Source organism: Augochlora pura, chromosome 7, assembly GCF_028453695.1.
Source record: "Augochlora pura isolate Apur16 chromosome 7, APUR_v2.2.1, whole genome shotgun sequence".
NCBI classification, from domain to species: Eukaryota; Metazoa; Arthropoda; class Insecta; order Hymenoptera; family Halictidae; genus Augochlora; species Augochlora pura.
In genome coordinates, this window is record NC_135778.1 from 33,802,573 (window position 1) to 33,825,748 (window position 23,176).

Here is a 23,176-nt window from a genome sequence, read left to right on the forward strand (position 1 = left end):
TAGTTCTTACAAAACATTTATTTTTGATAAGTTACAGGCATAACATATGACCTTAAGTGATGAAAAAAGCTAGTAGAAGGCCTTAACAAAGTAATTCCAATCATCTTTCGCATGTTCGAATTGTAATTAATTAGTTATAAACGATTTTCCATTTTATGTCCCGATACAGAAAATTCCAGCAAATGATTCGTGCTGTCTTGTTTATTAGAGGCTATGTAAATTCCGGCACGAATTTTCTGTTATCCGTAAACAGTCGAATAGCGCCACTTCGTTCAGCGGCAAAATGCCTAAACTGTTAGCCGATTTACCGACAATTACCGACAGTAAATTACTAAGCTATTTAAATATACGGAAAATGATTGAAATCATTTTGTTAGAACCCGCTTCTAACTTTTTCAATTATAAAAATGCATGCATTATGTACAAATTAATTGTTTTATAAAAACTATCGCTGTCTGCGAGTTAATGATTTGTGCTTAATCTGAAACAACATTAATTTCAGTACCTTCTCGTTGGAAGTTTTAAATGTTTCAATATGGTAAATTAAGGTTTAAAGACTATGTTCCACCACGTATATAATTCGATTAAAAAATAATGCACATGGTAAATTAGCGATCTATAAGTGTCTGTCGGTAATCGTCGGTAAATGGGGGTGACAGTTTGGACGCTTTGCGCGCTGCACGCAGTGGCACTATTCGGCTGTTTAGGAATAGCAGAAAATTCGTGCCGGAATTTATATAGCCCCTTATGGGAGAACGGCGCGAATCATTTGCTCGAATTTTCTGTAGTGGGACATAAGATGGAAAATCGTCTATAACTAATTAATTACAATTCGAACATGAAAAAGACGATTGGACTTACTTTCTTAAGGCCCTCTAATAGCTTCTTCAATCATTGAAGGTCATATTTTGTGCTTGTAACGCATCAAAATTAATTGTTTTATAAGAACTATCTCTTTAAGCGAGCTAATAGTGCGTACTCGATTTAAACAAAAATGAATTTCAATGCTTTCCCGACGGAATTTTTAAATATTTCAACATATCAAATTAAAGCTTGACGAATGTATTTTATCACAAACATAATTCGATTAAAAAATAATAATAGTATTGCCGTCAGAATTTTAGTATTCAATATTGAAACGAAATGGAAATGAAAACACTGTATGCAATGTATCAGTGCATTAATTTATTACAACTTTATTTTAAAAAAAGACAGTACTGTACAGTACTGTACAGCACTGTACATTATCAGTTAAATCTGTCGTTTATGTCTGTAATTATGAAAGTTATCTAATAATACGCAGTATATTACATCGGGTTGTAAATAGCATTTGCTTTTCTGTTTTAAAGTTATGTCTGTATAAGATACTTTACTATTAACAATTTTCAATCATTATAAAACTTACTGTTAGGAGCTATTATTTCTCAGAGGTAGTATCGGAAATAAATGGTGATTTTCGCAGGTAATCTTACTTAAGGGTTAGTTTCGAGGCTTATTGTTAGAATTCTTATAGTGAATTCGAAAAATGCCGAATATTTTTAAAGTAAAATCAGAGAGTTCACAGTTCTTTAAAACTAACATCATTCTTCTACTTTAAATGTGTATAAAGTAATATTTAACTGGAATTTTTCTATAATATAAACTGTATCTTTAAGTAAGTGGAATTGCAAAAATTTATGTAATAATATGTACAAATTGTTAGATGAATTAATTTCATCCGTTCTCTTTTTATAAAGTAATACTAAAATATCGATACGTATTGTTAAAAGAAAATGAAATTCGTCGGGTAAGATAATTTTTCATTTTCTTTTTAAAGAAAGCTGATAAAAACTGAATTTTAGTTTGCTAATCTTACATCTATACAAGTGTTTAGAATTTAAAATTCACCCTGCTAACAGGATTGCAGTTAAAAAAAGAAATGACTCAATTTATAATACTTTATTTGAATCACCCTGTATATATCTAAAATTACGTTCCGCAATAATTGCCTGGTGCAAAGTTTTTTCCTTAAAAATGATCGGTCTAAAAATACCACCTAGTTCTATTATCTCTATTCAATTGTAATTCGTAGACTGCGGAGTTTGTTTAACAAAAATATATATATAGATGCGTACGAATTAATACAGAAAAGTTGTTGTTCAACAAAAATTAATTTAGCCCGTAACAATTTGCGTACGATCCTGAATAATTTACTTATCATTAAATTGATTAAATTTTTGTCATAGTGAGGTATAGTAATGTATCGATATGCATTAAATTAGATCCTTAAAATTTACAATCTATTAACAAATCTTAGAATTTCAATATTTCAGTACTTAACCCTTACTCCTCTGTAATAATTTTGTAATTGGTGCACAATAAACTTGTGAAACACAAAAGATAAAAATCCCTAATGACATATAGCGAATTTTTAAACAATATGCTCAAGCCTTTGTACGCCGATGAGAAATATATTTTGATTCTTACCTTTACAATATAAAAATCTGTGACACGAAAATATGTGTTGCAAAAATACTCGATTCCTTTGTTAAAACTTTTCTTAACTCCAAGTCAAATTAAATGTCATTTTCTATCGCAACGTGTGCTCAGAGTTTGTCGTTCCTTTCTGTTTCGAGCGGTGCAGTGATTTACAGATTTTGCATAACGATTATTTAATATAAACAATAGACTACAATTTGTCAGAAAAATCTGGTTCGTCGTAGAATTCGCAGTCCACCGACATTATTATTTTGTATGTCACCATGTAAAACTGATTTCGTGTTTCCATAAAAATTTGTGAACCCCGAGTTTGCAAGTATTAAAAATGACGACGACGTTTATTCATCGATACTTATCGTTATAATAGCTACAAGAGTTGGGAAAAGTTCCATGTGTACGATCAAATCGGGAACAATTTGTTTTCTATAATGCGTAATTCCAATTCAGAGATCAATAATTCATAACCCATATTGAAACACACTGATTCTGCTATTTATCTAAACCGTTGTACAGAAGTTAAAATGAAAAGTGCAGAATATGGAAAACCGGTTATCAAGATGTCATTGTAGCGAATTCTTTATAGATTCAATATATTTAGAATTTTCGAAACAGTGCCCAACTCTGGTACTTATCCTACGTCTGCGAAATTATCTTCGTGTTTGGCTTTCCTTGAATCTTGCGTTAATCCTATTTAAGTCGTAGATGTCTTAAGGCACGGTAAGGCACATGTGTACACGTTGCCATACTATTAGGGAAACTTGAATGTTTCTTTGTACCTGCTGCTATGTAGTGATTAACATTATAAAAAGATAGGACGATATTAAAAATAAATTCTACCCCCTTTGCTTCAGCGCAGACGACATAAAGGATAGATCCAAGATCCTGTATTTAACCCTTTGCACTCACAGCCATTTTAATTGTAAATCTAAAATAATTGTTCTGACTTATAGTATTTCCATTTTACGTGACAAAGTGTATTTTATGCATATGAAATTGATTCTTGCGACTCGTACCAACAGCTTCGCTGTCAACAATTTTTTAAATCTAAACTTTGTTAGTATAAAAGTTATTTTGGAACGCGATAGAATAATTTCAGCGGTGTCTTAGAGTACAAAGGGTTAATAATTAATTCGTTAATTTTTCGTCGGTGTTTCTCCTCTTATTTTCTACACGTTCGCGACGTAATTAAACCGATTGGTCAAATCACGAAGCATGGTACCACGAAAATGGTCAAGACACTCTCTATAAACTAACTATTTCACAAGCGACATCACTAAACTGCCAATCGCCGTTCTCCCATGAGTATTTCAAAAAACAAATGCTTCGAAATTCGATTGGAAGAATTGCAAACTTCATCAAGAAAATTACATTACGATTATGCGATTCGCCAGTGTATCACGCCTGAGTGATATCGATTGCTACTATTTTACGATTATTTGCAGTAAATTATTGTAATCAATAACTTCAATAACAAATAACTTCCGATGCAGCTTAGGCAGAACATTGGCTGCACAAATAATGATTCGCCATAGATAAAACTAACAGAGAATAAATATAAAAAAAGCAAAATAAATATTAGATAAAAAAGAAGTATGTTATTTACGACTCGACCCGACAACGCTGCAACAGAACAATTTCTGAAAGTTCGATTGAACTTCTGTCGAATGTCGGATCTATTCTGTGGCTCGTCTACGCTGTTTCATTCATGTCCCTTATCAGCTACGTGTTTTTTAGGGCGAGGTTTACATATGCAAGTTTTGCTGGTAACCCTCGACCTCGTTATACATTTTCCTCACGGCATCCTTGGTCTCGTTCGGTAGATAATTCTGAACGGCCGGTGCCACTTTGTTGTTGCCCGGTATCCCGTTCGCCAGATGCGCCACACCGTTCTGCAGCATGTGCGCGGCACCGTTCGCGATTCCGTTTTGTGCTCGAGTAGCTCCGTCCTTTTGAACCCGGCGCAGGCTGTGCTTCAAACCGTTCGTGATTTGCACAGCTCCTGAATCGTGGATAATCATTGGTTCGCATTGCTGACACGCCGATCGAGATTAATCGGAAAAAACCGATTACCGTTTAACCAACAAGGTAGACTTCGTGCGAAGCGTCCGACCGAGAGTTGATACTTGCCAATTTTGTTTATAAGACGTCGATGAAATTTATCGCCACTTCATATATGTATTTGTTAACATTTCAAGATACAAAATGGTTTTCTCCGTTACGTTTTATCGACTTTTAAGGAAACTGTATACGCGCAATCCAGCATTTATTATGTTCGATTTAAAGCGAAAAATTGAACGATATTTTCTTTGCCATTTCTACCGTTTCGTTAAAAATTGATAAAACGTAACAAGAAACAACATTTTGTATCTTGAAATATTACAGAGTCTATGTGCCAGGGGACGATGAATTTGAACGAAGTCTTACGTTTTAAAAAATAATTGTCAAACATCACCTTGCGTTTGAACGCCTCGTACGAGCCGCGCCCCTTTTAAAAAAATTATTTACCCGCCAGTGAGAGACCATTCAGGCTTTTCCTAGCGTTCTTCGCGTTCTCGATCGTTGGAAGTACGTCGCCCGCTTCTTTGAGGATGCCGTTCGGAATGATCGTTTGGTCCCTGTTGTTCGTAATCACAGGATCCCTGTTCGCCTCGTTATCGTCGCCTTCCGGCGGCGGTGGCCGGGGCACGCCCTCTCCTTTGCGTCGCGCCTGGGTCATCATTTGATACAGTGCAGCCGCAAATTCCTGTTGCACGCTTGGCACGTCTGTGTCGCCGTCGATCTGCGTTATCAACGCGTCGATTTTTATTAGAATCGATTTAAATAACTGGCATAGTTTAATAAATCTCCCCGTTACACATCTAATACTATTGGAATCGACGGTCGTTTCCGACCAGACTGCGGATCCATATACAAACTAAAAATTGAAATAATATAAGAACAAACCATTTAATCAATTTAATAAACTTTAAATAGTGTAACCGTATTATTAAAAAAAAGTCTCATATCGTCTGGATTCTATATTATTAATTAAATGCGCGAAGGCCGCAATCTGGTTACGACATCGAGTTCCCTGCTCCCAATATTGATCGATTTTAAGCCTACTGCGTAGGCATGCAAAGGTTACGAATCTCGTGAATTTCCGAATCTCTCTGCCAGTGTACTAGCTGAAAAAATTCACCAACAATTGAAAATAATATTTGTCGAGTTATGGCAGCGATAAACGGTGCAACGTAAAGCTATAATCCCGCTGCCTTGAACTTTCTACAACAACAGATTATCCTTTGGGACATCCGTGGCATCTATAATTACGCATAAAGCTATAAAAAGAACGTTGTAAAGACTATAACTGGCACGGAAATGAGCATGATCTTAGTATTGGTAACTTTGACATATGACGCATTATTTAGAAACATTTGTTACCGAATGATCAAGACCGCGGGTTGTGATCGTAAAAGATCGTAATTGCTATGTATATATAAAATAGAGAAACCGGTAGTCTTGTATAAAATCCTACTAAGATTATGTAATACAAGCGTAATACAAACCATAATACTCTAATAATGCAATAGAAATCATAATATTCGAATATTGCAATATAACCCACACTATTTGAATACTACAACCATACTAATTTGATACTGTAATACAAGCTATAATACTTTAATACTGCAATATAAGCCTAATATTTGAATATTCCAATACAGCCCATACTATTCGATTATTGCAATATAAACAATAGTATTCTGTTACTGTAATAGAAACTATAATACTCTAATATCGTCCAATATAAACCATAGTACCCTAATTATGTGTAAGCTTTGGTGATTACAATTTTGTAAGAAGAAATTGTGCAATGATGAACCGATTTAAAATTGTAAATGTACATATTTAGGTGCACTAACGATCGTCAAACGATTCTCGTTGTCCAACGTCTTCAGCATAGGCAACGACATTTCCCGGAAGAGGTCCAATCTTTTCTTAAACGCTGAAACACTATCATCAAGCCGCCCTCTGCCAAGTTGCAATTTCGAGCAATCTAACAACACCAGGGGTGGATGTTGGCCAAACTGAAATTTCAATAATCACGCTTAGGTCACTGTTGATCTCCAAAAAACATATGAATATCTTATTGGAGGTTTTTTAAAAACAAAACTTTTTACAAAGAGATTTATGCAAAGAGATTCTTGCAGAAAGATGTTTAAAAAAAGACACTTGTAATTATAAAATAAAATCTTTGTAAAAATATATATTTTTACAAAGAGACAAATATTTATAAAGAGACTTTTACAAAGAATTATATATTTATAAAGAGATTTTTGCAACGACGATGATGTAACATCAGAAGCTTCGCTTATTATTTGTCACCTTGTTCTGGAATTCCTCGACTTGATCCAAGTCCCTCGGATAACCGTCTATAATCACGCCGTCCGTGTCGCGATTTAAGATGATCTGTTGCTCGAGGACTTGCATCACTATGTCTTGCGGAACCAGCTCGCCGGACACAATCGCATCCTTCACGATGGTGTTCGAGGACGTCATCGTCCTTAGCAGAGATCCTACGCTGACATGCACCCAGCCTGGCATGTTGCGAACAGCTTGAGTGCACAGGTTGTCTTTGTTGCTTCCTGGACCACCTATCGCGATAAACATAATTTAAAAAATCCTGCTGCAAGCTTTGCCGAGTAGTCTTAAACAACCTGATATTACATTCTCGATTTATTGACAGTTCTAGAGATTAAAGCAAAATTGCAAAAAGACTTTGGTTATCCAAACTACATTTTTCCTGATCTTTGTTGTTTAAATTTTTGGTTATTCCAAATAATAACCTCGACTTATCATCTTTTTATACTATTAATATTATAGTTTAGTAATAGTATTGATGATTTATTGATGATTTAAAGGAATTCATTATAAATTTTGAATTCGGATAATTGAAATACTATTTTAATGGTAAAAGAATCATTTGAGGTAAGCTAATTGATATTGAATTTTTTACAGTTACCTATAACCCAGATAAATGAAGGCAACCCTTTTCTAGGTTTACTAGCGGTTTTCGCAGTTTCTTTGTTTATCACAGCCGGCGGCAGTGGTGTTTCCGCCACCGGTTCCTCTTTATTAGGTGGTGGCGATTTCGAAACGGATTCTTTCCTCCTTTCTACTTCTACCTGGAATTATGCCCATAAGTCTGCGAATTATTACTGCTATTAACTGTACCAATAGGTAAACAATCTCCCAGAACCGCATAAAACATTGAAAAGTCGTTGAAAATCTGTGCTACTCGAACAACAATTGTTTTTCCAACACAGTGCATCATGTTCATCAAAGCAGGAAATCAACAAAATTCTCATACCTTTTTAATAAATACAACTAGCGTAATAAAGTAAATTAAAATATTGTAAACCTTTCAAAATTCAGCAGATACATGAAAATGGAAATAGAAGCGCAAAAGGCATGCAAAAAAGAAAACGGATTACTTATTGGTACATTTAATAAATTGTTTAGCGCGAAATGAAAATTAATTACAGGTGACGTTCGAAGTAAAAGGTGAGTAATATTAATCAATGGCATGTTAATCATATTAATATTAATGATAATATACGAAACTGAATAAGAAGGACTGAACAGACGTACCTCCGCCTCTAAAGATGAAGGAACATTTTTATTCTTGGCGTCTTCGGTCGTCAGGCCGAGAATTTTGAAAACTGCTTCACGAAAATCGACGTAAACCTCGCTCGGATTTCTTTCACCGTTTACCTGGAAGAGAACAATGATAATTAAGTAATAAATTCTAATATATTTGAGAATCGTGAAACACCGCTTTAGTTTAATTTTGACCACCTCCAACAACATTCCGCTTTGATCGAAATACTCTGCGACAGGCATCACGTTTCTATAAAAATTATAAAGTTCCATTCTGGCGAGCTCGATGACAACTTGTCCGAGTTGAGCGCCAAAGTCGATTTGCCTTTCGAGGATCTCTTGCCTCCAAGAAACGAGAATCACGCCGTTCACAATTTTTATCTGAAAACAAACACAACATTACTGATTGTTCGTCACTTTGTACAGGATTTTATAATATTTACAATCTACACAATTTTTTTCAATTATTCGCGCGAATTGTTTTATTTACGATTTCTGACTTGGGATCTATGGATCTCCGACAGGTCTCTTAGGACATTTATACTAACATTTATACTACATTTATAACTTTCGTTCCGTTTACAATCGATATATTTGTTTTAATTTACGTTTTATCAATGCAAATGTAAATCATATGCAATTTAAGATTGGTGTGTTGGAAAAAGACTTTTGTTGTTGATAAAAACGAGAAGTGCTGTATCAATATCGAACTGTTTATGTTAATCGAACAGTTTTATGATAATGAGAGGCTCACTTTCTCGGCATATTCGACTACGTCGCGCATATTTCGCGGGTATCCGCTGACGAGAAATACTTTGGCCCCTGGTGACATCTTGATTTCGAGCATGAGGACCTCGGCGACTGTTTTACTACTAAGCTGCCCGAAATCTTGCATATCTGAAGTTAACAAAACACAGTTGAATGGATAAACACATCGGCGAACTACTTGTGCATTTCATCTACTTCTACATTTTTATTTTCATACTTAGAAACAATGTCAAGGAAGAATTTTAATTAGCTTGAATTTTTAAATTGTCATATCAATTCTACTAGCTTTCATCTAATTATTAAATTAATTTTACTAACTTCCATTGAATTGTTCAATTAATTTGACTAGCTTCCATTAAACTGTTCAAATAATTTTACTAGCTTCTAGTTAATTATTAAATAATATGACTGGCTTCTATTAAATCATTAAAATAATTTTACCACAGTTTCTACTTATTGTTAATGTAACTTTTCTACAGACTCTACCGATCTCAAAAAGGAGGTGGAAACTCTTCCGAGGGAGAAACTGGGGACAGAGGTGGAGAATATTCAGAAAGTTTACAGACTGGGAAGAAATAATAACGAGGGTGGGATTATAGTGAAAGTAGGTGATCTGGAAGGGAAACGAAAGAATTATGAAAAAGAGGAACAGGCTGAGAGGGACGAAAATTTTTCTAGATGACGACCTGACGACAAAGGAACGGCAAATTCAGAAGCTAATAAGGGAAAGAGCAAAGAGAGAACGGGAAAAGAGAAACGACGTGAGAGCAGGATATATGAAAATAGTCATAAACGGGGAACTACTAAGATGGAGCGAGAAAACAGAAAATTGGGTAGCAGGAAATTCTTAAAAGAGACGAAGAGGGAAAAGTGGGGAAGGAATATAATCGTGTGGAACATCGCAGGGATGAGAGCGGACGAAGGAATATCGGACTATGCGGGAAAGTGTGACATCGTTGTTCTACTAGACACCTGGTTAGGGAGAGAGAGAGAAAAAGCAAAGAAGTGCGTTGAGAAGTGAGACGGAGATCGTGAGTGGTATGTGAAACCGGCAGAGAAGGAGAAAAGGAAAGGAAGAGCGAGTGGAGGCCAATTGATACGAATAAGGAAAGAGTTGAAAAAGTGGGTGGTGTCTGGAGAGTGGGAGCTGGGGGTGGTTCTAAGAGCAAGAGTGGGGGTTGAGCATTTATCAATTCTGACAATTTATAATAATATTGGAGTGATCAACCCAAAAATCTATTTGAAGGGTATAGTGGAGAAAATAGAAGGAAGAGGTGATAGGGTAATGATAATTGGTGACTGGAACGCGAGAGTAGGAAGGGAAGAAGGAAGAATAGACAGAGGAGATGGGAAACACGTGGAATGGAAAAGGCGATCGGAAGATGGAACCTTAAACGGGTAGGGCAAGAAACTATTGGAGTTGCGCAAAGAAATAGGGCGGACGATTATGAATGGAAGGATAAAAGGCGATGAAAAAGGAAAATTTAGTTATATGGGACCAAGGGGTAGTTCGGTTATTGACTGTCTGATCTCGCAAGAGAGTGGATGGGGCACGGGACACGGTGGAGAAGATGGAAATAGCTACAAAAGACCAGAGTCGGACCATGTGCTAATGATCGTACACCTCCGAGCGGAAACGGGATTTGAACAAGGGAAGGAGGAACAGGGGGAGGGAGAGAAGCAATTAAAATGGAAGGAAGGAACGGGGCGGGAGTACGGGGAGAGGATGAAGGAAAACTGGAGAGTGGGAATCAGAGGAACCAGAAGAGGTGCTTGAACGGTTCCAAGAAACGGTGTGGAAAACGGCAAAAGTATTAGGTTTAGTGCAAAAAAGTAGAATTAGGAATGGAAAGGCATGGCTTGACACGGAGTGCGGAGAGAAAAGGAGAGAGGTGTGGACAGCATTGAATACGTATGATCGCAGCAGGAAGGAAGATGATAGGGTAATATTACAATAATAGGCGTGAAAAAAGAATTAAGAGAGCTGTTTGATAAGAAGAAAAGGGAATGGATGAGGGAGAAATGGGACGAAGTAGCGAAAAGTAAGGACCTAAATGAATTCTCTTTAATGTGTATGTAGACGATATGTGGAATGAGATGAGGAGAAGGAATATAGGAGGTACGGTGATCGGTCGGAGAAAGGTTTTCGCCTTGAAGTTCGCCGACGATATCGCTTTGCTTGCGGATGATACTGAAGGGCTGGAGGAAATGCTGAAATTGTTGGGAAGGTTCGCGGGAGAAAACAAAATAGAATTAAGTATCTGTAAATTTAATTTGATAAGGCTCTAATGTGATTTTAATTATCAACTACATCGAAAATATATCTATTTTAATTGTCTCCATTAATTATTCCTCACCATTTCCTAAAGCGTACTGTTGAAGAAGGTCCATCATATTAATGTGCGTGATGCCCTTCTTCTCTTCCATTAAATTATCACAATGTGTCACCTTTCCACTACCGGGACCACCTGAAATCATCATGAACATTAACAATAAATATTCGAAAATTCGTCTACACATCGAAAGTCACAAAACGATTTTATATGCTTTTCTAGAAAGCAAAATCATGTCCTGCATAAAAGATTGTTTATTCACGATCGAATATTTTTAATGTTGTAAAAACTATATTATTATATACAATAATGTCTACAGAATCATTCTATGCAAGAACCATTCGCTTAACTTCGGCTGTTGTCACAGAACAAATTCTCGAAGTCGAGAATCTGATTGTTTGGTTTATCGCGTGTTTAAAAAAAGGCAATTTAATGAATAAAATAGTTGAGAGTTCTACGAACCAAGAACGAATATAACAGGCACTTGAGGAACTTCAAATTTGACCCGACCAAGGTTCTGTTGTGGAAAATAACCGTTCGGAGGGGTCGCCAAAAGGCCTGCCTCCCCACGCCATTTTCCTGTATTTCGAGCATCGGCCTCCTCGAACACTTGCGATCCATCTTGTTGATCTGCGAACATAATTGATCGCACTGTAATAAAAATTAATATATTTTTAAGCCTATTTCTTACTTGGAATAAAACTTAGAGCAGAACTTGCAAAATTCGGCAACGTTCGTTAATCTTATTTTTAATCTATTGAATACTCAATGAACAAATCGTCGACTTATTTGTTTATAACAAAAGTGAACAATTTAAACTGACTGCTGAGAACTTAATTTGATCGACAAGATTGTTTATAAGATTTACTAAAATCTTTTTATTTTATATCCATATGTGGTGAATTACGAAGCAGTTTAAAGAATTAAGAGATATTGCTGTTATTTTTGTGTAATTGAATTTATTAGAAGATGAAAAACAAGTTTTAAGTGATTTCACTTTCTTACAATTGAATTGCAGCTTTTCACGTTGCATAAAGTTTATTGAGTGCGTTATTATTCTGCACTCAAGTAACCTCCTTGCAAGTATATTGTATTGTTTATGTTGTAGGATTCCACTGATGGGTAATTTCTTTACAGTCACAACATTCGCGTGAACATAACAGCCTTGGACAAGGGAACGACAACAACTGTTTTAACTTGCACGTCTGTTACAAAGTTTAATATGATAACGATGCAACGATGCGTTATGTATACATATAATGGAATACAGAGTTACGTTACAACATCGATTGAACCATGCGTGCATATATCTGCTAGGGTTAAATTATGTATCTCTGTGATAATTTTATTTGAAATTGTTCAATACTTGCGCAGAACAGAATTTTAATAAAAATGTGTTTCTTCTTTCTTATTTCTTAAATCCATAATTCACTACTTTATAATCTTAAATTAAAAATTCATTAATTTTAACCTTAAGTTAAAAATTCACTAATCTAGAATTTACCAATTTATAATCTTAAATTCAAAATATACAAATTTGCAATATAAAATTAAAAATACGCCAACTTACAAGCTCAAGTTCTAAATTCTCAAGTTTGCAATCTAAAATTCAAAATTCACTTTGCCAAAGCAATTCCTTTGTAAACCAGAACAAAAAATTTACTATCACCGAGCGACCACAAAAAGATCCTAAATGACCAACCCTTAGAGGACGATTGTTACCGTATCGACGACACAAGAACTATACATCCTATTCCAGAAGTCACAACCGCAGTTACGCACACAACAGTGTCGCTAACAAAGGTCAGGATATATCATTACTTTCTGCTGTCAATATACATCTTTCATTTATCTATACATATTGTCACTTATAGCATGCGTGAATATTTAAAATAAAAGCCACGTAGAACAATACAAATTAATAACATTTTTATTTCGCTTCCACCATGAGCAATCTTCTGGCGAGCATAAGCAATCCTTTTCTTATCTTAAATAAAAAAAATCGTAAATAGTTAATAGCGTATAAAAATGCACATATTATACGTCGCTGTCCAGTTATTAACAAACGTATAATTATAATGCGACGCATGCTACATTTTATTGGACGTAGTAGCAATGACGTCACACCGTTTCTCAGAAGAAAATTTATTACAGCGACGGGCATCGACGACAAGCTTCGTCAAGTTACATGCAATATTGATTTGTTCGTAACATGACTCATGCCGGCAGTAATATTCTTCGCGGCCATTAAAAAAGTTCTTTCATAGTTAACTCCAAGTTAACTCACCGACTATTTCCACCTTAAAGTAAACTTTTCGTTTCCTTGCTGTTAAATTACAGCCTCGGAGAAGGACGATGCGTGCACGTGTTCCGCGTGCACGTGTGGTTAATTATTCATCGAATCGAGCATCACTTAATTAGACTAAGTCTATACAAAACACATTCAATTGTTGTTGCAACGAATGAGATTGATTAATTGTTGACCCAGTTTGCCGCGTAGTATTCTGAACTTGTCCGGACGTGAAGATGAAATTTTAAACGACGAGAAATTTGAAATCATTCGAGAATGTTATTATACCTAATCTCTGATTGCACTCTTCTCTATAGTGTCGTTTAATTTGATTAATTCCCCCTGATAATGCTGGAAGCTCTCCAGCAGAATTGAATTGATCAAATCCATAGCTCATCGCTCTTGCTAATAAAAAGCCTCGAATAACGATTATCGAAAATCCAAAATAATAATTTAATTTGCGAATTTTTAATAGCGACAATAATTCCAATTGCATAGGATAACTTAGTTATCTCGATTAAAAATTAATCAAACTTTCTTTAGGAAATTAGTAGGATTTTGCCGAATACTATTATTTTGAGAATCGATTCATTCAAATGCAATGTGTAATTGTTCTATTTGCGTGAAGAGTCTTCTTTTGCACAGAAATCAGTAATTATAAATAATTAGAACGTGTACAGTTTCCTCCACTCGATGCTGCATAATTTTCATTGACGAGGAAAGCTGTTAAGTAAATTAAAAATTGAAGGTTTTCTTTCTGAAAAAGAAGTGAAGGTTTATTTAAAAACAATAAAAAGGTGGTTTATTATCGAGATTTAATTGTGTTGAAAATATAATCGCAGAATTTTTAAGTGAATCGACAGTATCAAGTGAAATATATAACTTAAAAATGACAATAATTTATATGTATAACCTTAAATTACATGTATAATTATCACGTGACAAGAAGGTATCTCTCTGTTTACATTCCCCCTCTTACTAGCTGCCCCACTCAATATAATTTAAAACTGAATGGACAGTTTGAAATTAAGTACACAATACAATATAATATATAGTACAAAATAAACCTACATCTCTAAATTTAAAGATGAAACTACGTTTTCATCCAGAAAGTTCACAGGAATCGATGCAACATTTGCTACACTCTACTTCCACTCTAAAAAAGAACTTCAATCCGTAATCAACAGTGCCATATGCTCCAGTTATGCTATACACATAACTCATTGTCAGCAAATGCGACACAACTACACAGTGCCGGACTCCATAACCGATCAATCCTCTGCTATCGATCATCATCCTTGGCGAGGATCGTAGTATTTTTTTTTTCTGAGAAAGTCTAGCCTAGAGTGCCTAACCGTCCTCGTACGAAGTATCTTTTTCTTCGTTGCAACCCTGATGTTGTAAAGGTTACTTGACAGTGTTGGTGACGTCGTCGAAGGACACAGCGTCTAGATAATACTAGTTCTCCGCTGTCTTCGATCGTTCTCACTCTCGCTATGGCTCCAATGGGCTGTCGTTACAAACAACATCGTACGTTTTCTCACACTTTTTCTTATTGTGCTTATTTTTTGATCTCGAACTGTTCATTTAATGAGCGAGCGTAGCTTACGTTTGAATGAAACCGGCGTTAATTAATTTAATTTAAATTATGAACGCAATTGTCAGTTTTTTTTTTCAATTTTGTTTATTTTATCCTGGGCCTGATCATAAATCAATTTATTTCAGTCTTTATTCATTGCAATTTAATATTAAGTTTACGTTTAAGTTCTTATTCGTTGCAATTTAACATTAATTTTATATTTAATTTTGTGTTCGTTGTGATTTTACATTTATATTCGTATTCATTGCAATATTATATTAATTTTACATTTAAATTCTTATTCATTATAGTTTGGAATGAATGTAATAACTATATAATATTAAACTTCTTATTCACTGCAATTTAAAATGGATTTACTATTTTAACTTCTTATACCTTGCAATTTGAGATCTATTTAAGATTTAACATCGTTGCGCAATATTAGAAATTATAACAAATATTGAAATCAATTATACTCTTGAAAATTGCTGTATCTTAATTTTCTTGTCTAAATTGATAATACCTAAATTCTTAGTTTTAGCAAACATATCCGCGAAAATCAAAGCAGGCACGATCGTCCATTGATACGATAGAAATCAGTGTAATAATCCAAATTGTATAGAATGCAACGGTGCAATACATTATCGCTAAATAATCGTTTGATTATCACGGCATAAGCAGCGCATGAACGACGTATAATCGCACGACTCCGAAAGCCGATGCGAAAAAAGCGCCGATGCCGATCGACGTGTTGTTATAAATAAGTGGATCACTTAACTTTCAACTACACGTAATTGTTCGCATAACGTGCCGATTATATTGAATAACTGTAGTAATGCCTGTTACCGATGCTGAATCACTGATTTGAATATTTTAAATAAGAATGGAAATGTCCTTCATTATGAAATATTTTTCTGAAATATTCTTCATTATTATAAACTGCATTTTTGTATTACTGTTATTCGTTAGACTTCTACAAATTTACACAATGCGCTATATTTTCTTCTCACTTATATTGCCTTTTCAAATCAATGACTTCGAATTAATGTACATTATAAGCTACATTAATTTACGTAAATTAAATATATCGAACAATTTTAACCCTTTGGACTCCGCGCCATCATGGATGTTACCTACCAGCCCTTACGGATTTTTATATCGTATAGTATACATAGTATATTATATAGTATAGTATACGTTTGGAATAAAGTAAAATATAATAATATTCAATAAAATGCATTTTGTTCTATAAAATGGAAATGCTATAAGCCAGAGAAATTATTTTATTATTAATTGTCTAGCGATGTACTAGAGTCACGATGTCCCCTGAGAGGAGACAACGGAGTGCAAAGGGTTAAAAAAGACGATTTTATAAGTTCGATAATTGTAAAGTAATTGTGAAGATATAAAAATCTATGAAATCAATGAAAAAATTGATAAGAATTACATGATTACGCCGCTCGAAGCAAAAAACACGGTAAACATTAAAACTCACGCTAAAATCTCAAAGATACATGTAAACGAAAATAAAAGTGACCACCATAAATTATTGCTCTCGGAATTAAATAAATATAAATAAAAACTACTATACTGTAACAAATAGTTTGATTGTTAACGGAATGTTCACTTCAAATAATACAAATCGTTACCCGGTATAAATAATAAAATAGTGTTACTACAAAAGTAAACAGAATATAATTTTTACAGTAATTTCAATGTGCAGATAAAACGAGATTAAACACCACAAAAGAATTTTACGTTCAGAAGTAGCATGACTGTAGAAGATAATTTCATTGAGTCGTTATTGTCTGCACAGAACATTCACAGAAAATTACGTAAATAATGTATGAAGATTATGTTCAAAATACTTGTAGGAATGAAAACGTTTCGTAAGCGGCTTCGCATTCGATTAAATTGATGTTGACAATTGTTCGTGCACGTTTGATGCTTCAATACCACAGTGGCTCGCGTGTCTGTCTATTATTGATTTATTTTCGCTTATGTTAATGCTCGCTGATGTTGATCGTGCCGAAGTGTTATTTATTTATCGTAATTCAGTGCGAGCATGTGTAAATTTCGGAGAAATCTTTTGCAGTTTTATAGAACCTTCAGCAATTTTATACAATTTTACGTGGCATATAAATTTTACATAATTTCATGGAACTTATTTAAATGTTACACAACTTTTATACAGACCTCAGAAATAGAAAATAATAATTTTTGTCAACAAAACCAATTGTGTGATGACAAACTTAAGAGAATGTAAAAAAAAATTGAAAGCATTAATGTATAAATTTCAAGTTATTTTAAAGTTGGTAAATAGTTCTTTGTTTGGTTTTATTATTAGGTAAATTATCATTGTATTTGCATCCCGTTTGCACGTACTTATTGCAATTGATTGTTCAGTGGACGAATTTTCAAGCTTATAAATAATGTTTTTGTACAAAGTTAAATTGTTAAAATAACTTGCATCATTAAATTGTCGGTAATTTTCAATTTCCATGTGTCTTGCATTAGATGTGAAAATGAATTCATTCTACAATAGTTAACTGCACGCGATCCGCAGTTATTCCAGTGGCAATATTTCACTGTCTTCTTCTCTTTTGTGAAATTGACATAATGTTATGAAAGATGCTAGCCAGTGAATTGCAAACTTTTCACTGGTATTTGTATCTTATAGAAATCATCACCGGAGTCACATATGGACATCGTTTTCGGTGCTTCTCGTAATAACTTGTGACTGATTGATAACTTATTCCCCTGTTCTATCTGATTATCGTTTGTTTACTTTTCGTATGCCTCCAACTGGCACGTGTTTTAAATTAATTGGTGGTACATAAAAATTCCTCAAGAAATTTATTACTCAGCTTTTTAACGCTATCAGCAAGTACGCTATAAGCATGACGTGCACTAATTAAAAATGATAATGAACTGTGTACTCAGTTGATAAAAGTTTAGAAGTGAAATGTTTCCTGCATTCGCGCTCACGTTGTAAATTAAACAAATTTTATTGATAAAAATTAATCGAATGGAATATTATTACTACAACTTAACCGAATAGACTGCTACTGTTACAAATTAATTAAAAAAATTATTAATCGAATATAAGTAAGCATCGTTAGAAATTTTTAGAAATTATTCGAATGAAGATTAATGGTAGCGCGGCTGTGCAATTTGCTATAACGAATAACGTTGAGTATATCGTTTGGTCAACGTAATTAATTTCAGTAATGGAACCGAAACACGCTGCGTACTATTTCTTTATTCAGTAACAAAGTAGTCGAAACACACGTGTGACCCACATATACCTTGTACTTGACATTACACACATTACTGGATCAATAGCTCTTGAGCCACTAGCCAAAAGAGAAACAAACACATTTTTAGCAGTACAAGATAATACTTCAGAAGAACAACGAACAAATTAAATTATCAAACTCCTCGGTGCTTTAGTAGCTTTTTTAAATAATCTTTAATATTAAGAACATTGCAAAGACTTCGCTCTAAATAAATTCATTGTTTCTGTTATCTGCCTACAATGAATTACCAATTATTAATTAAGTATATTAGACTATTTATTATTATCCCTTTCGATTTTCTAACATTATTTCGCTAGAATAAATTTTATAATCGCTTACATTGTGCTTCATTAATATACCACTTAACAACCAAATCAAATGAAACAGTTTTATTTTAACAATTATTGTCTAAAAGAATAAAGTAAACAAAATCCGAAAGGATTCTTAAGTGTTTCTGCGAACGTTCTCAGAGTTCGAGCACTTTCGAGCAACAATGTAGAAACGAAGTCACATGGCAGCTCAAATAGATTATACTCATCCCTGACAAAGGTGGATGAAGTCTCTATTAAGATGCACAATTAGATTGGTGCCATCATTTATCAAAACGACAAGCTCCCGGTGTCTAATAACTGTGCGAGTAGTATTAGACGTCCGTTGGTCAGACAAGCAATATAATCTGTTTCGAGCGAGCTCTTTTTTATAACATAGATTTTAGATAGCGATTTATAGTACACCGTCATTTAATATTTCGATAAATCATTGAAACTTCAAACGCTTCGATGATGTTACCACCATTTTATATTTCGATCATTTGAACACTCCGATTTTGTAAAAATGATACAAGCACCGTCATATTATACATTGATAATTTAAATGTTCTTATGCAACACCGCCATTTTATATTTCAATAATTTAAATGCTTCAGTAATTTAAATACCACCATTTTGTAAAAGTAATTCAATCGTACCGGTAATTAATATTGACATTTTAAAATCAGTAAAAATTCATCATATTATATACATATTACCATCATATTATATTTCAGTAATTTAAATGCTCTTATATAACACCGCCATTTTATATCTCAATAATTTAAAGGCTTCGATATAATATCTCCAATTTCTAAAAATAATTTAAACGCTCTGGCATAGTACTGCCATTTTAAAATCGGTAAAAGTGATATATGTAAATGCTTCTATAAAACACTGTCATTATTATATTACGAAAATTTAAATGCTATTATATAATACCACCATTTTATATTCCAGCAGTTTCAATACTCTAACATAATACTGCTATTTTGTATTTTAGTAATTTAAACTTAACCTACATTATGTCATATCAAATACTAAAAGTGGTTCAAACGATCCGATAATATCGCCATTTTATTTTTAACAAAAGTTCTAATTTCTAAGCGTCCTATAAAATTGTTAAAAGCAATTCAAAAGCTTTTGCGTAACTAATTTGATAAAAGCGGTTGAAATGATCAGTAACAGGTCACAGAACAGCATAATTTTCAACAGGTACTCACCAGTGTCCAGGCAGGTGCCCATAGTAGGTCGTTGAAAGGATGGCGGGAACCCGTCACGGCCATTTACTCACATGCTTCCAACCGACCGATGCATTTTCCGCTCACACGTTCCTCAGAGTCTCATCGATGATTCGAACGTCTCTCTCACATTAGAAAACCCTTCGATCAATCTGTCAAACGGTCTCAAACTTTCGCCGACGAACTGACCGATCCGCAGGCCGACTTATCCGCGTTTTACACGTGGCTCTATTATCTCAATTCCGATTTCGACAAACGCGGTCTTTTAAGAATCTCCCTCCGGCGATGGGGACGCTGTGTCTTCTTTATTTACAATCTTCGAGCACCACCCGCGTACAGTCGACAATTTTTACGTAGCAGGTCGGACACGAGGCATGGTCGTAGCACGTTCACCTTTTTACCACCTTTTAACACTTTCGACGACGAGGAATCTGCAAATCGGACGATTCGTTGAAGCCAAGGGTGCAACTGAGGGTGCACCGATTCCACCGTCTTCGACAATGCGAATTTTCAGCTGTTAGGATTGTTGATAATAGACCAACGAGGAGAACTTGCGATCCAGGAAATCGCTTTTGAAACGAGAGGAGGTTAAAGTTATAGTATTAAAGAACATGAACAGGATTTTTCAAAAATGTGTCTTCGGTTTTGAGTTATTTTCATTTGCATGCGACCACGTGGATAATATATACAAGATGTTCAGATGAAATTTTTATATAATTTTATATAATATCAATGGAATAAATTTTTCTATGAAACATTTCTTAACCACATTTTGTCTTACAAGAATAATTAATAAAATGAAAAATTTGGAAAATTGCGTAGTGAAAAAGCCACATGATAAAAGCGCAATTGTTACTGATTTATCAAAATCCAGTCATGGAAGATAAAGAAGTTTATAAAAATATCCCTATAAAATCAAAATCTGATTAGCAAATGTTTGATACGAAATTTTATATTTTTCTTAAATCGAGTGACTTTTGTAACGAACTCTGTAACATTTTTAAATTCTCTGGAAAAAACGAGATAGTTCGACTCAAATATTTCAAAGGAACATCCCCCTGTATATGTTATCCATATACATAGCTACGTACAAACTTTAAATTAAAACACCTCAGAAATGAAAAATCCTGTTATAGTTCTTTAGCATTAAGTACATATTGTAACTTTAACCCGCTCTCGATTCAAAAGCGATTTCCACGATCGTAAGTTCCCCTCGCCAGTTTCATAGCATAAACACTGTGCTCGCTGCCGGTCGATTGATTTCTGACGCTCGACCCTAGTGCGTCGAGAGCCGCGGAAACAATCTTGCAGTAGTATCAAAAAAACAACTGTTATTCCCGCTACCGATTCGTCGCGTCCGAACAACATTCGCCGTTCTGTAATTATCGGTCGTGATGAGCTGGAACCGCGTTAATACTGGACAAAGCGGATTGATTTTCCACGGCATGAAGTTCTGTCGCATCAATGAGAGTAGCCGAGTGACAGGGCGGGATCCTTTTCATTCATAAGATAAAAACGCGATCGGATCGCGGGAACGCTATCAAGCGTCATCTACCGTCAATAAATCGATCGTGTAATCTTCGAGAAACAACAGCGAGCACAGTTATGGGGTAAAGATGTCGAGGCTTGTTAAAGAAATATTCCCGGCCGAAGAACGAAGGCGGAAGAATCGTTTGCAGGTTACGCGAGTTGTTCGCGCGAGACGGGGAAGGATCGAGAGCACGACGTCGAGCACTGATCGCGATCCACGAATCAACTTACTCAGCGGTACTAGATCCCTGGTTCGGAGGAGATTAATCCTTTTCAGTCGCTCGGAGTTTGAAGAGGGCGTGGAGAATGTAATGGTCGTAGCTCGTCGTAGAAGGCACGATTCCGTATTGGAAACTTCGCGTTTCCTCGCCGCGGCGTGATAACGTTGTAATGGATTGATAGAAGCAACTAGAGGTCGTGGCAAGAGTCAATTGTCGCCATAGAGACGCCCATGCGCAGGTAGACCCGTCCAGAGACTTCCCGTGGCTCTCCCTGAACGTGTTTTGCATACATGTATGTTAATGACCACCCCCGTCAGCCGGTGTCCACGCGTGCGAAACCGCGGGTTCAATGTTAAGCTCCTTGACAACCGATTCACCATGGGGTCGGCTGTCAGGATCAGTTAGATTCCTCGTCGATGAGCTCGCAAGGTCTTTTCAAATTTAAACGGTTTCGCGCCGTTTACGAGTTTTCAGATCGGGCTCGCTGCATCCACTTTTCGAAATATCTATTTTATTCCTGGATCTTTATTAGCCGGTTAGAGCTGTTATTTAATTCTTAATTAAACTATTTTCAATTAGATATTTTCTAATATCGTTTATAAAATATATAATTTAATGCGGTGTTGCGTTTAAACAAAACATGAAGAATATCAAACATGTACAGTGTAATTGTATTAATTGTAAGTAAAGCCTCTGAACGTTGTGACTTTCGTTCAAGTTCACCAAGGTCAGGAAAAGAACCGGCGAAGAATTTTACATTGTTAATTTCTATGACCAGTCGCCGAAAATTAAGTTAACCTTTATAAACTTAAAGTTCATTTGTATAGCGGCGCGATTAAATGTTAGGTTCATCATTCAAGACCTGAATTCGGGGGTAAGCGTCGCTTTGAATATTGCGTTAAATGCAGAAGTGTGTCTTACGTTCTGCATTCGTAATGATACGTCAGTGATTGTTGCATAATTATGTGACACTTTGTAAGGCGGTCGCATTAGCTGAACCTTCAAGCGACCTTGTCATGTGCAATCCAAGCACCAATATGCATCGACAAACAGTTTACGAGTACAATAATCGTGATTCTTTAGCTTTCGCGGACAGTAATATAACCCACTCCGCCCCCAAGACATAACCGTCGGTCTTGCTTCAAGTGACATTTATGAGCATTCAGACTAAACAAACTGATGTTCTAGAAGGAAACTCACTGGGCGAGAACAAACGACGAGTGTTCCGTGACCCTTCGAAGGTATGACGGTTCTTGATTCACGTGACTCTATAAAGTTCAGACTCATCAGCTTCACGTTCAGAATTTAGACAGATGAACCACGCAGTAGATAAATGAAACACGAAAGCAAATAGCGATATTATTTTTACTTCATCAATATCATTAACACTTGCTGACACGATCCTGTCAAGCATCGGCGACATCACAGTGGCGTCACGTTTACAGGTAAAGAATTTTCGACGATTAACTCAAGTATTTTTGTCGCAGAT

At 35.2% G+C, this 23,176-nt stretch overlaps 1 protein-coding gene across 1 annotated transcript; it reads right to left on the reverse strand.

The window, feature by feature from the left end:
- Positions 1-3,941: 3,941 nt before the first annotated feature.
- LOC144472101 (adenylate kinase isoenzyme 5) lies at positions 3,942-21,850 on the reverse strand. The gene is made up of 12 exons (XM_078184817.1): positions 21,698-21,850; positions 19,919-20,367; positions 11,682-11,849; positions 11,244-11,354; positions 8,873-9,015; positions 8,317-8,499; positions 8,110-8,232; positions 7,481-7,643; positions 6,844-7,112; positions 6,381-6,545; positions 4,984-5,257; positions 3,942-4,477 (listed from the first exon to the last, which is right to left on the reverse strand). Exons 2-12 carry the CDS (start codon positions 19,938-19,940, stop codon positions 4,221-4,223), a joined length of 1,878 nt encoding a protein of 625 aa, XP_078040943.1. The 5' UTR covers positions 19,941-20,367; positions 21,698-21,850; the 3' UTR covers positions 3,942-4,220.
- Positions 21,851-23,176: the final 1,326 nt, after the last annotated feature.

Excerpts from the sequence above, each read along its gene's own strand:
- LOC144472101 (XM_078184817.1), bottom strand. The coding sequence starts at position 19,940 with ATGGGCACCTGCCTGGACACTG. Across the intron at positions 11,850-19,918 it reads GGGCACCTGCCTGGACACTG|ATCAACAAGATGGATCGCAA; the intron begins GTGAGTACCTGT and ends TTATGTTCGCAG. Across the intron at positions 8,500-8,872 it reads TAGTCGAATATGCCGAGAAA|ATAAAAATTGTGAACGGCGT; the intron begins GTGAGCCTCTCA and ends GTTTGTTTTCAG.